Source organism: Sitodiplosis mosellana, unplaced genomic scaffold (assembly GCF_009176505.1).
Source record: "Sitodiplosis mosellana isolate CC-2019 unplaced genomic scaffold, AAFC_SMos_1.0 Smas_scaffold_2, whole genome shotgun sequence".
NCBI classification, from domain to species: domain Eukaryota; kingdom Metazoa; phylum Arthropoda; class Insecta; order Diptera; family Cecidomyiidae; genus Sitodiplosis; species Sitodiplosis mosellana.
The window spans coordinates 7,536,605-7,552,113 of NW_022595245.1; the positions used below are offsets into that span (position 1 = coordinate 7,536,605).

At 36.2% G+C, this 15,509-nt stretch overlaps 2 protein-coding genes across 3 annotated transcripts in view; one reads left to right on the forward strand and one right to left on the reverse strand.

The window, feature by feature from the left end:
• The window catches only part of LOC129565238 (probable G-protein coupled receptor 158), a 56,632-nt gene extending 42,537 nt beyond the window's left edge, over positions 1-14,095 (forward strand). Inside the window, exons 3-15 of one of the 2 annotated variants that reach the window (XM_055439890.1) lie at positions 2,130-2,715; positions 3,611-3,908; positions 4,074-4,170; positions 4,244-4,324; positions 4,429-4,834; positions 5,067-5,135; positions 5,288-5,689; positions 5,875-6,069; positions 6,303-6,424; positions 6,694-6,805; positions 8,227-8,247; positions 10,327-10,479; positions 11,076-14,095. In XM_055439890.1, the coding sequence (XP_055295865.1) occupies positions 2,176-2,715; positions 3,611-3,908; positions 4,074-4,170; positions 4,244-4,324; positions 4,429-4,834; positions 5,067-5,135; positions 5,288-5,689; positions 5,875-6,069; positions 6,303-6,424; positions 6,694-6,805; positions 8,227-8,247; positions 10,327-10,479; positions 11,076-11,108 (2,529 nt within the window). In that variant the 5' untranslated portion in view covers positions 2,130-2,175 and the 3' untranslated portion in view covers positions 11,109-14,095. Of the gene's footprint in view, positions 1-2,129; positions 2,716-3,610; positions 3,909-4,073; positions 4,171-4,243; positions 4,325-4,428; positions 4,835-5,066; positions 5,136-5,287; positions 5,690-5,874; positions 6,070-6,302; positions 6,425-6,693; positions 6,806-8,226; positions 8,248-10,326 lie in introns of both variants that reach the window. The other variant, XM_055439891.1, reaches the window with a different exon arrangement.
• Positions 14,096-14,191: 96 nt separating this feature from the next.
• LOC129564973 (uncharacterized) overlaps positions 14,192-15,509 on the reverse strand; it is a 1,742-nt gene continuing 424 nt past the window's right edge. Inside the window, exons 2-6 of the mRNA XM_055439225.1 lie at positions 15,417-15,506; positions 15,159-15,331; positions 14,906-15,089; positions 14,684-14,812; positions 14,192-14,529 (exon numbers count right to left, since the gene is read on the reverse strand). Of these exons, the coding sequence (XP_055295200.1) occupies positions 14,192-14,529; positions 14,684-14,812; positions 14,906-15,089; positions 15,159-15,331; positions 15,417-15,506 (914 nt within the window). The remainder of the gene's footprint in view (positions 14,530-14,683; positions 14,813-14,905; positions 15,090-15,158; positions 15,332-15,416; positions 15,507-15,509) is intronic.

A 15,509-nucleotide genomic window follows, 5' to 3' on the forward strand; every position in this document is an offset into this window, starting at 1 on the left:
GCTTTTACTATTCATTCTGAGTCTGACCTTTTGCCGTTTTTCATCCGTACCAATACTTATTATTTTGTTGCACAAGATATATGCTCCCTTTGCAGAGACTCAATTCAAACAGTCGCAATGAGACACAAACACTCTATCTCACCATACTTCTGTCTTTCTCATGGAGATGTAAACATTTTATCATCCAAAGTGTTCTTCTGGACAAAACAAAAACTATACTTTATTCGATTGAAGACAAAACACACACCCACACGAGAGAGAGAGAGAGAGAGAGAGAGAGGGGGGGAGACCGAACGGAGGCATAAATTCCTTTTTTATACGATCGTATTTCATTTCGCAAAATTTCCTGGCATGGTGGAAATCTTCATTTCTGATTACTCAACAAATAAATTCTTGTGCAGTTCCGGCTCGGCTATACAATTGCATCAAATTAAATTCAAAAGAAATGAGAGAAGTTTTCTTTCTCTCCTTTTTTGTCGTGTCTTTCACAGTATGTGTGTGAGTGCTCGATAAGAAAACTTCGACAGAATTATCATTTTCTTCCATTGTTTTTTTTTGTTGTCGTGAAAAGTTTTCGTCTCCACCGGGATATGTATTTATTGAAAACGTCTTGAAGTGACAGTTCGCTTTCTCGTTCGGAGTGAAATTGATTTCTTTTTCTGTTCCTTTTTGCACGAAACTTTCTCACTGTATGCAAGAATCGGGGCAATGTCATGCCGACACAAAACCTCATTATATCACCATTATTGAGTTCTTAAGTGTGGTTTTCGTGTGTTGCACCGTATGGAGGTAATTTTAGTGTGCTTGTGTGTGTATTGTGTCCAAAGCGCACCATTTGTATTCGGGTTCAAATGGCAACCGTGAGTCGGCTTTAATGTGATTTATTAGGAAAAGTAATAATATCAACAATTTTATTTTGAGCATCCGCAGGCGAATGCGGCGGCAGTAGCAACCGCAGCCCTTCTCTTTATGTGTGTTGGATCATTAAATTAGTTTTTCGACGAAGGCGCTTATTTTTTTTTCGTTCGCTTGTTCGATAAATCAATCGAAACGAAATGTGCGGTCATCAACATCAACATCTTAAGACCAAAACAAAACAACCGAATCCAAATAAAATGAGATAAATACATATGGGCACTCGCTCAAGGAGATTTCTATCTCCCTCGACCAGCATGTCAATAGCCCATGATGGGTGTTCAATGAGCGCGCGCAGTTCTACGCCCATACAGCCCATGGATACAGCTATTGGATTCGCGTAAGAGCATCATTTATGATTTTCAGATGATTATCATCAATAAAATGCCTTTCAGCTTGAAAAATATGGCTCCTTTTATAAGTCTCGACATCTAATAATCAGAAGCTTCGCACGCAATTCAGTCATAATTAATGGTTCGTTGCCAACGGCTCAATAATCTATCTTGTGCGATTGTGGTGGAGCAAACATTGACAGCAACGCTTTCGATCTATTCATCCCGCCTCTGTGTGCTACTCTGCTATTGCAGAAGTCGTACAAATTCAACGCTTTGAAAAACAAGAGGGAAAATCATGGACAATGCATATAAAATGCTTCAAGATATTTGAATTCAATTGTAAAAATGGTGCGTTAACAAATGGATTCTGTGTGTATGTATGCAGTTATAAATCCAACGGTGATTATGTTCTATTGTCAGTATTGATTTATCCGATCATTTCTCCCTCGATTCAATCGCATTGGTTTTTCTCACTCTCTCCTCCATCATTCTATTCATTTGCCCACAAATCCATTTCCATTCACAGCATACGTTTTTCGTAATTATCGCTCTAAACAATGGCTGGATGCTGTTTATTTTTTCTATCCTTTTGATATAGTTTTAATAATAATCGACATTCCATTGTTTATTATTTGCGAGACGTGATTGTGTGAGTGTGTGTATTTTTTTCGCTGTTGTACTTTGATGGTGGTGGTGATGGGATGATGATGACGACAATCAATAAATGTAATGAATAGACCATTTTATATGCGTGACCGTTATTGCGATGCACAGTGCACACGTATATTTTACCCGTTCAGTTGTAGGCGCAGGCAGTTAGTTATTTATGGGTGTACAATGTAATTCGACGTTATATTCATTTTTATTTTTTTTTTTCAGATGTTGGCTGAACACATATCTGCAATAAAAAATTGGTGGTGGTGAGATGGTTGGTTTTGCCAAGGACCATCATCCGAGTAATTGTTTACCATTAAACAATCGGAATCGTTTCGGTGATGATGGCAATGTGGCATCAGGAGCAGCAGCAGCAAAAACGAAGGAATCCACAACATTTTACACCGATGATGTCATTATCGATTCAGTTGTTGGAGATGGCGGTGATGATGAGAACGGCCCAAGCAATTGTGAACATTGGCATCGGCAAAAACGACGATCGCAAAAGTCTATAATAAACGATAATATCGTGGAGCCAAATAACTGTCGTCGTCATCGTCGTCATCGTAGTCGTGTAAACGTGCAAATTTATCATGGCAATAGGAAAAAAACCATTCAAGGTGCTGCTAAGATGTGGTTTCGCATACAATCCACCGTGGTTAAATCGTGCAATTTATCCATGTCGGTTGTATTTTGTGCGGCAATTTCATTGTTATTATTGAATATCGACGTTATCACAGCGGAACCGCAACAGCAGACAACCGAACAACGCTGCGAACCAAAAGTTTTAGAAGAAACTCCACCGGATCCGGTAAGCATACAATCGATGGTAATCTTTTATTTTCTCGTTTCAATAAATTCGCACCGCGCGTCACACCGATTCCATTCGCAGTTCTTTTTTATTCTTCATTTACACTGTGGCTTGACTTTTACTTCTCCCACACTCGGTTCGGCGTGCTAATAAATTTTACGGTGACATTTAGAGGCTTTATATTGTGTGTATATGTATGTGTGGATGTGTCTGTGCACTTACATCATCCACTTGGTGTGTGTGTGTGTGGTGACGCCATGCACAGGGCACACACAACAAGATGATATTGATGACAACAAATCAATATTGTGCTCTCTGGATTTTTATTCCAACGCCGTTTCATTGTCGGTCTTGGGTTTGATTCTCTGGCTCAACTCTGGGCGGCTTACCCGAAGGCGTGTTTTTTGGTCCAGCCATAAGTATGTACTTTGCTGTGGCACGAGGATAAAGAGGTCGAAGGAACAGTTAATTTGTGTGAATGCATAGCTATATTTATATAGATGTGTGTTGGGCTTTTATTACATGTTACACACTTTATGGTTGAACTGAGGATAGATTAATGTCAATAAGAAGATTTTAGTTCCGACTCACCGGGTTCGGGACTCTCTATTCCTTTCTTCTCTCTTCGTCTGTTGGATATAGAAACGGCGTTAGATATCAACGGCAAACGAAAGAATTGATATTGATTTATTCAATGGTTGGGCGTGTTTCTGCTTGACTTACAACCAAGCACATACGATAGATCTTCATTTTGTAGAAAAGGTTTCGAAATCAATTTCACATTTTAATTTTTCAACTTAATCTTTTCTCCCCCGACCATCTATATCGCTGCTTCCATGTGATTCGTTGCATTGCCATCGATATCGATATTCATTGGTCGTCATGCACCGTATAGTTCTATGATGCGTACGATATTACGATTGAAGCAGCCAAAAAACTAGCCGATTATTTGAATTCAATACGTCCGGTGCACATAATCACACCTGAAATACGAAGCCAAGCGAATGCCATAGCCACCGAGTCGCTGCAAGAAGATGAAGGCTTATTGGCCATTGCAATTGCAGCACCATCACTGAAATTGGCGGTCGTACAATTTCGAGACATCATCGATATCGCTCCCGAAGTTTCAAACAATCACACATATTTGCGAACGTATTGGCGTGAACTGGGATTAGCATGGAATCACACAGAAGGTACACCATTCAACATCTGAATAGATGGCAAATCTTTTTCATTTTTCGTTCAAAGCTGAAATTCTATTTTAATTTTCAACTTTAAGTAGACCATGAAAGCGTGTAAGGATTTGTAAAGAAACTACTGTGCTATAATAAATTTTATTTTACTCATCTCATGTGAAGGTGCACAATTCTGGGGCCCACCATTTCGCGACTGCGGAGCTTTAAGGGGACGATGGCTTTGGCCATTCAGTGTAAACTTTCAAGCAAATGGAATCAAGTAAGTCATACATTTGACGTGCATACGATGCTCGCGTCATTTTATTTAAATTCCAATTCGTTGTGTTTTACAGAACTGTCGCCAGCACATTCATAGCAGCGGATGATGATCCATGTAACGATGCTTTAGAACCAATATTTGGGAAAAAACACAGGTGAGTCGTCGCACGAAAAACAAATTGCAATGAAAATGCGTCTGTCAACATGCGTCTCACAATGATTGAATTGTTGAACAATCCCTTTATCGCTTCTATTGCAGCTGTGATACGGAAACAACATTTTGTTTCAAATCATTGTCAAATGATACGACAAGTGGTGGTGTAGGTGGTGGCGTGAATGCCGTAGGTGGTAATACGATTTTGAATGCTTTTAAACAGCGCAGTTCGTATACATGCCTGTGCAATTTCGGTTATTATGTGCCAAATCAAACGCTGCAAGGATTCGAGGGACAGGATGTGGAATCGAATGCCGGAAATTATACGTGTATTCGGTGTCCGGGCGGATGTGCGCATTGCAACGAGAAGGGTGAATGTAGTGACGGCGAACCGCAAGAATATTACCTGACGGAAACTTTATTACGGTTTTCGATTGGCGTTATACTCGGTTCGTGTATGTTCAGCTGCTTAATTTTAGCCATTATTGTGTTCCGACAAAGAAAATGCAAGGTAATAAGTGGTTCTTTTTATTTCGTTTTCTCTTGCTCTCGCTCTCGCTCTCGTTTTGCCATGCACTCACTGTGCTAATTAGCAAGAATGTGCTCGACATCTTTGCGGTGTTGCACATTCGCACAGAGCAGGCGAACGAACAAGAGATAAGAGAGCCAAACTGATGCTCTAGCGAATTTATTTAATAAATTAATCAGATTAATTATAAATTTTAATTTCCTCTTTCTGCCAGACCATCTCGAGCGGCATGTGGACCGTTTTAGAAATAATTTTATTAGGAATTTTGTTAATGTACTCCTCGGTGAGTGAATTTGAATTGAAAAAATAAATATATGCACAAAATTCAATTAAAAACGTAGTGATTTTCCATTAAACTGAACTGCTGAACTGTTCGCCTCATAAATATTAAAAAAATAAAATTCAACAGTGTGCATACATGTTTGCATTTTATAGGTTGGTCTACATTTCTTCCCTGCATCGACTGTACGTTGCCTGCTTGAGCCATGGTTCCGTGAGCTTGGCTTCATCGTGTGCTACGGTGCAATCATATTAAAATTATATCGTCACTTAGTTGAATTTCGTACGCGAAAAGCGCATCGTTGGGTGTTGCGCGACATCGATCTACTGAAATATTTGTCATCGATGATATTTGCCGTTGTTTGTTATATGTCAGCGTTCACCGCATCATCAATGGATCTCATACAGACGGCCGCACTCGAAGGTCTACAGGAGGTGCAAACAAATACATGTCAACAAATGAAATGGGAATTTGTGACGCAATTTAGTGAAATATTAATACTAGCATTCGGTTTACACTTGGCCATTGCCAGTCGCAATGCAAACACACAATTTCGGGTAAGTGCAAGTGTTTTTTGTTCTTTTTCGCTCTTGTTTTGTTTTTCTCTTTGAAAAATTCACATGCGAAAGGCAAAAATTCTCTCTAAATTGAAATGTCACTCACTCAATCCTCTTTCGTTGTTTTTCTTTGCTTCCTCGCTTTCTTCTCCCTTCTTGTTTCTCTTTTTTTTCGTTCTTCACAGGAAAGACAATTTCTCGTTGCATCGATTTCAGCTGAATTTATTGTTTCGGTGAACTTTTACATTTTGCGCGCAATTTATCTGAATTCATGGGGTCCGGGCACAATATTTTTAATACTTTTTCTACGTTCTCAATTCACCAACACAATCACAATGGGTCTGATATTTTTGCCAAAGCTTTGGTATCAACATAAGCAGGTTTGTACGATTATTTTGCCCTACATTTTTCGTCCACACGACAGCTAGAACGCCCGCCCGCCCGCTGCTCAATCTCGAACTGAATGAACCAACGGTGAATAGATTAAATTGTTTACGAAATCATTTGAATTTTCCATTTGTTCGTTCGTTTGATTTTGGGTGGGGAGTGATTCCAGCGATGTGCCAACACATTCCTTACATAACATTCAATCGATATCAATATGAATTGATAGGGTGCTCATGATGCGTCACATCACGGTGGTGCTTATGCTGGTATTTACATCGGTGATCCAGACATTGGCGAACTGACGATATCCGAAATGAGTCCAGAAGATATACGAGCTGAATTAAAAAGGTATTTTTCTTGTTCGCATTTAATTTTCGTTATCTCTTCACTTGGTTTGTTATAAACAAAGCCAGTGAGCGTGCGAGCGAAGCGAGAAGAGTGAGGGCTAAATCTCGGCTCACTTTTCTTTCGCTTTGAAGTTCATTGATTAAATTTGTACGTTTGAATTTGCTTTCGTTTCCACTTAATCTAACATTTGTCGGTGATTTTCGTTTTCGTGCGGATTTGCTGCTGTCGCTGCTTGCTGCCATTCGTTTTTGTCGCTATTCTTGCATCAGACTGTACACACAACTCGAAGTACTGAAGAATAAAACACTCCGACAAGATAATCCACATATTAGTAAGCGTCGAGGCGGCCGAAAGCCGGCACATCGAAGATTTTCTTTGCAGGTAATTTATTGTGTCTGTACAATTAAAGTAAAAGTATTTTTCGAAGTAAAAAAAAAGATACGAAATTTGAATCTAGAAACTGTAGAAAATTCAATGGTTGTGCTTAATGTAATCAATTGTTTGATGTTGTCCACGGTGTTCATTGGTAATGTTGGTTGTCACTGGAACGCTCAACAAATCCGTTATCGTGTTTTCTTCTCTCTCGCGTTGCTGTGAGAAAGAAAGTGTTCGAGCTTCTTTTTTTCGTTGAAATTCAGTTTGTTTGCTATGCTGTGTGTTGTGTGTCGAGTGCGAATAGCCAAAGTTTGTGTGAATGAGTGTGTTTGAGTGCGAAGAAGAACCAAATTTTAATGGTTCTTTTGTCATCCAATTTTTCATTGTATATTGAAAATTCTATGCTCATTGCATGCTATTAAGGCGTCACCTAATTACATGTCATTAGTATTGAATTTCAGAGTGTGTTTCACACACACACACATACACACAACCTCCTGTCCAAAAAACAAAAACAAAAACGCAACCATAATGTAAATAATCATCATAAAAATGTTGATTTTCGTTTCCGCGTCGTCGGATCACATTTTTATTGATAGATCCCTCCCTTACATTCCACTGCCAGAAAAGCACATGTTCTCCCCACCACCGACCACGGAAATTAAATTAATTGATTGTGAAATCCATTTTTAAACCATTAAATTAAATCCTTTTTGCGTTCTTCGTCGCAACTGTTTGTCGATATACATTTCGTTTTACTTCAATAAATTAACCCGTAAAAATTTTGATCGCATTTGAGAGACCACCATTAAAACGCATTTGTAAATTTTATTTCTTTCCCGTTGTAAACCAAACATCCTTTACCATTTACGACCCGTTTCGAAAACGAGAATCGTTCGACGTCGGTCGAAAATCACCACCACCACCATTATCATCATCATGAAATTGCAAAACTCCAATGAAAATGCAAATCCATTGTTCCCATTAGTTGATTGGCCATTTTTGAAGCTTTGTCATGTGTGGCAGTGTGCTCCAACTTTGTTGTTTTTAGTACTTTAGACACTTTAGATAGATATTTCCGATATATTTGAAAACAACCGAAAAAAACTACTTTTTTTTTACCTAGACAAGTGTATTCTTTATCATTCTGAATAGAGCTGAATTTAATTAATATTTCATTAATATTTTTGTCCCATCAATACTCATCACTATATTAAAAAAAACATACAAAATAATACCCACCGAAAATGAAAACAAACCATACAAAAAAAAACCTCTATACGAACCGCTCAATACCGAAAACAAAACCACAAAAAAACGTTTCGAAAAAAAACATTGTTGCAATCCATACACACACACACGAATAAATAAAACCAATACTGTGACTCTCCTACTCTATGTCGATTCGTTAAAAATGAATGTTATAGAAAAAGGGAAGTCGTGACAAGGTAAGCAATTGTAGATCGCAAACGCTTTTTTCTCTTTTCATATTTTATTTTGATATCGCCTTTTTTTTGCTGCGCTTTTTATTTCCTTCGCTGCAAGATATAGCGCACTCATAAGTTTCATGAACTTTAATCTGATTTCAAGCCTTTCTCTCTCTCGAGTAGTAGATTTACTTGCTATCTATAGCAAACAGGAAACGTAAAACTTTTTGCATATCGTTGATATTCTGTTAGTTGCATAGGAAGATGAGCTAGAGTATGGATATTTTTAGTCCGATATTCATCTACACAATTGAAAGTAGGCGCCCGTTGTGCGTGTGTTGTTCCACTGACTACAAATATCCAGATAATCGGTTTGCTAGTATTTCTGTGTAAAATAACAAGACCTGATTTGCAATCTGTTTTCGTTTCGATTTATAGCCAGAGATATATGTGTGGCATACTCATGCATACACACAGCTTGAAACTGTTTTGCCAGTTGGCAAAAAACAAACCAGTGAAAATCGGGTGGGTTTATCTCTGTGCCAACAACAAGGGCACAATCTGATTAGAGTACATGGAGCGTAAATTGCCAAAATAATTTTGATTTTGCTTTTTAAATCTCTTCAGTCTTGTGTTTTGCTTCAAAAACATTTTATTTTTATTTTTCTACTTGTTTTTCCTTCTCTGGAAGCAATCCTTCCAAAGCCCACATAATAACATATGTACAAAAATAAAATAAGCAAATAAAGCCTCATGACTCATACTCGCACACACGCTCCCTTATAACTCGTGTTGACAAAATAATAGATACATTCGTAATCGAAAGAAAAATCTATATAAATGTAAAAAATGGGTTATTTTATACCAACATTTGGACCATTCCGTCTAAATATATACATATAGTCTGTATGTGCCATAGTCCTACTCCCTCGTCCGCCAAATGCGACCCACTCACACACAACGTTTCGGCTGTATGGAATGTGAAAAAGGCATACAGACTCTGACTACTAACTCTCTGTTATAGAAACAATTCATCCAGCATACAATAACCAATTTGCATTTGTTTTCGTTCGTTCGTTCGTTATTGGTAGTCCAGCAAAAGATAATCGAAAATTTTCAAGCGATGACGATGGACAAAAAAAACCCGGATAAGACCTATCCTTTGGCAACACAATACGCAATCTTCGCAATCTTCGCAATCGGTCTTCGGTTTTGTGAACAGAACCGTTTTGCCGTTGTCATAGCCAAAATCTCTTTGTTTCTCTTGTTCGTTTCTTTTTATGTGTTCTTGTGCTATATTTATTTGATACAATTTGTCTGTATTCAAACTATAAATCGTTCTTTGATTCTCTCACTCTTTTTCTTTATCTCTCTCATATTCTCTCTCTTGCTATCTCAATTTCATGCTCTCAGTTTTCACTTCTATACATACAGCCATATCGACCATCTGTATCTTCTTATCGTTTTCGGTTTTCTTTTGTCTATAACTTTTATCGGTATTTTGGGTAACCGTTATTTTACGTGTATGAACATTTGACAATGAAGAACAGAAGAAAAGAAACAAATTCAAATGCATTTTCTGTGAATATATATCGTCATTTTGTATTTTTATTGGTATATTATTTGTGTCAGCTTTTTTGGCTTTTATCATCTGAAATTTCAACATGCTACATACTTCGTACAAGGATATTCTCTGCTTGTCTCTCTCTCTCTCACGCCTTTGATTTATCACTCAAAAGTACACACACACACACACACATTTACACACATACATACATACAATATACGGTACACACATGTTCTAGCGCTTTCATATTTGTTTGTATATTGGGTTTTCTTGTTAAATATACGTTTATTTTTCCGTTTTTTTGCTGTGATAAGCGCAATGCAAACAATAACAGTCAACTGAATTACACAAAAATATGTTGCTTCAATTTGTGTTCGTTTTACGTGCGCGCCAACATATTTTTTGGCCATTTAAAACACCCTCCGAACAATATTTGTCATTTATTTTATGATTATGTACTTTTTCTCTTCCTGTTCTGTCCTACAAACCGCGTCTGTGTCGGCTCTGTTGCGCGTTGAATTTTGCACGAACAGGCGTTAAGTGCAAAACATCGAAGCCATCGTCATCATGCACAGGATACCGAAATGACCGAAGCCGAACCATCACGAACACCTGAAGATTCAGTGTGCAGTGTCGAAGGACCAACGGAAACTGGTGGCGAACCATCCGCACTTTCAACATCCAAAGTAACATCAGGAATCTATAATTAATTATCATCTCTCTCTCTCCCTCTCTAACGAAGAATGACAGAACCAAAAAGAAAACATGTTTAGCACATATTATCTGGTATGCATGCATCAACATGTGTGTGTAGAGCATTTTATTATTATTGACGTGAATGCGTGCAATTAATTGAGAAAAATGCTCAGTTTACCACCGAGAAAATGGAAGAAGAAGAAGAAGAAGAAGAAGAAGAAAAAGTGAAAGCGTGCACCAGTATATAGAGTAACATAAATTTATTGTGACACCTCATTTATCCTAATTAACAAAGCAAAACCCAACTAGCAGACAAACAGAAAAAAACAACAACAAACAAACACACACAATATATATATATATATATATATATACACGGTAACAAGAGAGGAGACGAATTCAACACGGATGAGCATCAAATATGCCAACGTATGAAATATGAGATTCAATCAACATACAACGCGTCGCATGAATTTTGATTTAATAAATCTATAATAATTGTAATAAATGCTAAAGAAACAAAATAACAAAAAAAAAAACACTTGTATAGTAAATTTAATCGTTTCATTCTATTTTGTCAAAATAGAAATTTGCGTATTTGATTCTAAATCGCAAGTAAAAAAAGAACATGATGAACTGAAGCCAAAATGAAGACGGGTGCAAGGGGAAAAAATATCTACACAACATAAACAGGAACACAATGAAAAGCTTATTCCATTTATAAATAGCTTTTGTGACACGAGCCAATGTTTCTCTTTTGGTATTTAGTGAATTTGTGTTTGGTTTTATCGGTTTCTGGTTAATGGATTTCATCGGGAATCCGTGTGGCTGGATTTTGATTAAAGTTTTTTTTTTTGCTTTTCAATCAATTTAAAATCATATTCCCACATAATTTCCCAACACATATTATAGTAGAAGCAGACTTTTGGTTGTATTCCTGATTGATGTGCGTTTAATGCCAAAAGATAAAAAGTTTTTATCCATATTTAAAATCCAGTTTTCCACAACCTCAAAGCAATTTGTATTGGTAAATACCATTTAGTTAATTTACCGAAAAAAAGGAATAGAATTGAGAAAAAAAACACAACTAATAGCTAAAAAATAATAATTTTTTTTTTAAATCAATTTGTACATAGAGTTATATAAGAGCACTTGAACTAGTTGTATGTAACATTGATTCTGTCAACAAAGGGAAAAAACTAGGTCATATGTAATTGTCTTTTTAATTTAATTATTATGAATTATATAGTTTCTTCTCACGCATTACCATTTTTCGTTTCATTTTCCGGCAATTTTTTTTTTAAATTGCAATACATCACACATGATTTAAGCTATTTGCCAAAATTAAATATGTGGGCGTGGATTTAGGGTGAATCGATTTTTAGTAAAATATGTTGTAGTGAACTTATTAAATCCTACTTTAATCGATGAACTGGGTAGCTTGCAAGAAATTTTTGGCTCAGAGGTTTTGGTTATTCTGGAATTGCCCGAGTCGATTTTGTGCATGCAAATTATCAATTCGTTGTTCTCTAGAGAATTTGAGTTTGATCTCAAGTTCGCAATTCATCACATCCCAACATGCACAGTGTAAATTGAGTAAAAAGTCTGTTAAAATCTTATTTCTAGCCACTCCACCCCATTTTGACCGCTGGAATGTGATGAATTACAAACTTGAGTTCAATCATAGATTTCTGCAAGACTCTTCGAATGGAAGAGTAACCAATTGACAATTTTCACACACAAAATCATCTCGTACAACCTGTGAATAGCCTCAAACGCTAATGTTGTGGAACAAGAATTCCTAGTATAGTCATTCTCTGTCGATTAAGGCATGTCACCTGGATTGGTATGTTAGTTCCGTGTATTGACTTTAAAAATCGATCTACCTTACGGTAACCGATCCTATTTGCATGCAAATGCTATTTTGTTGCTTCCATCACGTTTGTTTGACGAAAAAATAATTGCGATTTCATCGATTATTTTTCGTTTGTTCATTTATTCCGCTGTATCCATTTATGTTATTAAAGTATATTAATTTTGTAATATTTCAAGCTTATATTTTTAATCGACCGAATTATTTTAAGTGTTTATATTAAAAATGAAAAAAAAATTATTTGATAACATGTACATTACAAATACAAAACATAAAGAAGCGCTGTTAACTAATTAACTTAATTATCAGAAAATATATTTCGCATCTGATGCACAAATATAAATAGTTCATTATTATTATGATTATAATAGGGAAACAGTGTCAAAAACACAGACACACACACAAATTTATTGTTACCATGTATGGATTTTTTTGGACAAAGCAACAAAAAAATTGCCAAAGAAAAAAGAACTTTTGTGTTCACACAAAAAAAGAAGATAAAACAAAATAAAATGTTTTAATTTGGGATAAGGCCAACATATTCTCTTTCAACAAAGACAAACATAGACAAAAGAATACATTGTAAATTTCAGTTTTGAAAACGACAAGTGATCCACAAAGACAATGTTCTTTGACAACGCCACATTCAATTTAAAGTCTTAGATATGCTTCTGGCAAAACATCTGCAGAAAATTTTGCGATGTACAACACACACACACACAGAGGAAATTAGATGGATGCATTACAACTTTGAAAGTTGCATCCATTCTTGTGCTTAAAAGTATATTTATAAAGTAATATATCTCAATGTTCATGCAATTCATGAAGAGAAATAAATATGTTTTAAAACTAAACTTTAACATTGGAGAGAAAATACCATTTAGCTTAAACACATGACGTATGATTACGTATAGATAATGATGTTATGATTAAGTAAGCGAAAGAATTGCCGCCCAGCTAGGAGTCCTCTACACAGACACACACACACACAATAATAACAACAGCATCAGCAACAGTAAACAAATGATATGAATCTGATGATAGGATTAAGCTTAACACGTAACAACAACTAGAATTTGCTCCCTTTCACATTTATCGCTCTCCCTTTACTTTGCAAATCAACGAAGATAGCACACACACACACACATACACAAACAAAACACAACAATTACTACACATTGAGCTTGCGGCTTTCATATAGACAAAACACACAATCTTTCATATTTAAAAGACGAAGAAGAAAAATAACAAAGAAGATACTGGAGATTATATAGTTATAAAATATGAGCTATTAAAATGTAATTCTAGTCTAACTCACTTGTATATCCAATTTAAAACAAAGTATAAAATGAAAATCATCACTTCCCACAATCTATCTCTCGCTCTCTATGTTCAGTGTGGCTCATATTTTGGAGCTGCATATGTCTTTGCTAATATATAGTTGTATCTCCTCGATATATCTGTCATGAACCTTGAATGCAATAACAATGGGAGAGGAAATAGTGTATTTTGCCATTATTTTGAGCTTTTAGTTCAATTTTTAGCATTCATTGCATCATGCTGCCATCGCAACTGAAAGCAAACCAAAAGAAAAATGATAAAGGGACTCATGATCCGTGTAAATAGATATTATGTTAAAGAAAATTCACCAAAAGTAAAAGATCGAAAAAAAAACCAGATAAATGTTGTTGACATGTATCATGTATTTATATGTAGTAACAAAATACAGAGAGATTAAATCTATGTACGAGTATGCGTTTTATTTTTTGCTTATTTGATAAATCAAGAAACTGATGCATTGAGATGGTTGAATCAATGGCATAGTATTCTCAATATACTGGCGGTAAGTAATCGCCGCATTTTGGAAAATTGGGCGGCGGCGGTATCATGTCTGTTTTGTTACCAACTTTGATAATAGCTAGCATGCCGACGTGCATGTGATATTCAAAGTGACAGTGGAAGAACCAATAGCCTGGATTGCAAGATTTGAAGCGCAGTCGAACGAAACCACCGCTGGGAACGATAACGGTATCTTTGACAACCGGTAATTTGGTTGAATTTCTAAATCCAGTTTGCCCATTTGCATACTGTTGACGGGTTCCCATATCGATCACCTGAAATCCAACGCCATGTAAATGAATCGGATGACTTACAGCACCACCGGGTGCTAGATAGAACAATATTCAGGATATAAATGAAATGTATAAAATTATGGTTTTTTGTATCGAAATTCTTACTTCCGCTATCAGTCAAAAAGAATTCATAATTTTTGCATAACTTCAATTCAACCAGGTGATTACAATGGCAAATCGAGTTTTTACCACAATTCGACGGCAGATTATTCGCATTACAAAAGGAAACATTCGAATCGTCTTCAGTGAGCAATGGAAATGGTGGGTGTGCAGACGATATGTTATTTATCATACCCACAGCAGCTAAATCGCCAGCAGCTGAAAATTCAAAGAAAAATATTGTTTTCGGTAATTTCATACACTTTGAGTGAATATTGAATTTCATACACATTCAGTGAATATTGAACATACTAAAATAATGGCTTGGCCGGTCAAAAACAGCTCTGACTCGGAATTCGAATGGAATAACTTTTTCAACAGGTTCATTTCTCAAACTTCCTCCAATTGGAGGATATATATTCTTCGATTCTAGGGCAGCAACGCAATAGCTGTTTGAATTCGGATCAGCGCAATTCGTTTGCGGATGATTCAAAGTCTAAAGTAAGAAGAAATGATTGAATTATCTTTTTCTGTTTTCATCAAAAATTGTAAAAATAAAACTTACAGACTTCCAAGGATTTTCGAATGAGGTATAGTTCGGTCGTATAGCCAACGGTTCATGATCTTCGACTTTTGATGAAAAAGTGGAGTAATCATCAACGAAAATGATTCGGGCGAATTCTTGTAATTCCAATTTTATGCATGAACCCAAACCACGAACAATGATCAACGTTTCATCTACGAATTTTAATTGAAACATCAAAATTATTGACTTGTGATTCACAAGTTGGGAACCAAATCATAAAATTGTAAACAAACATACTAAAATTAGGTTTTGCGTGTAACACTACATCATATCGCTCGCCAGATTGTGAGACAACACAATCCACCGTCAAAGGGTGTACGGAATAGCCAT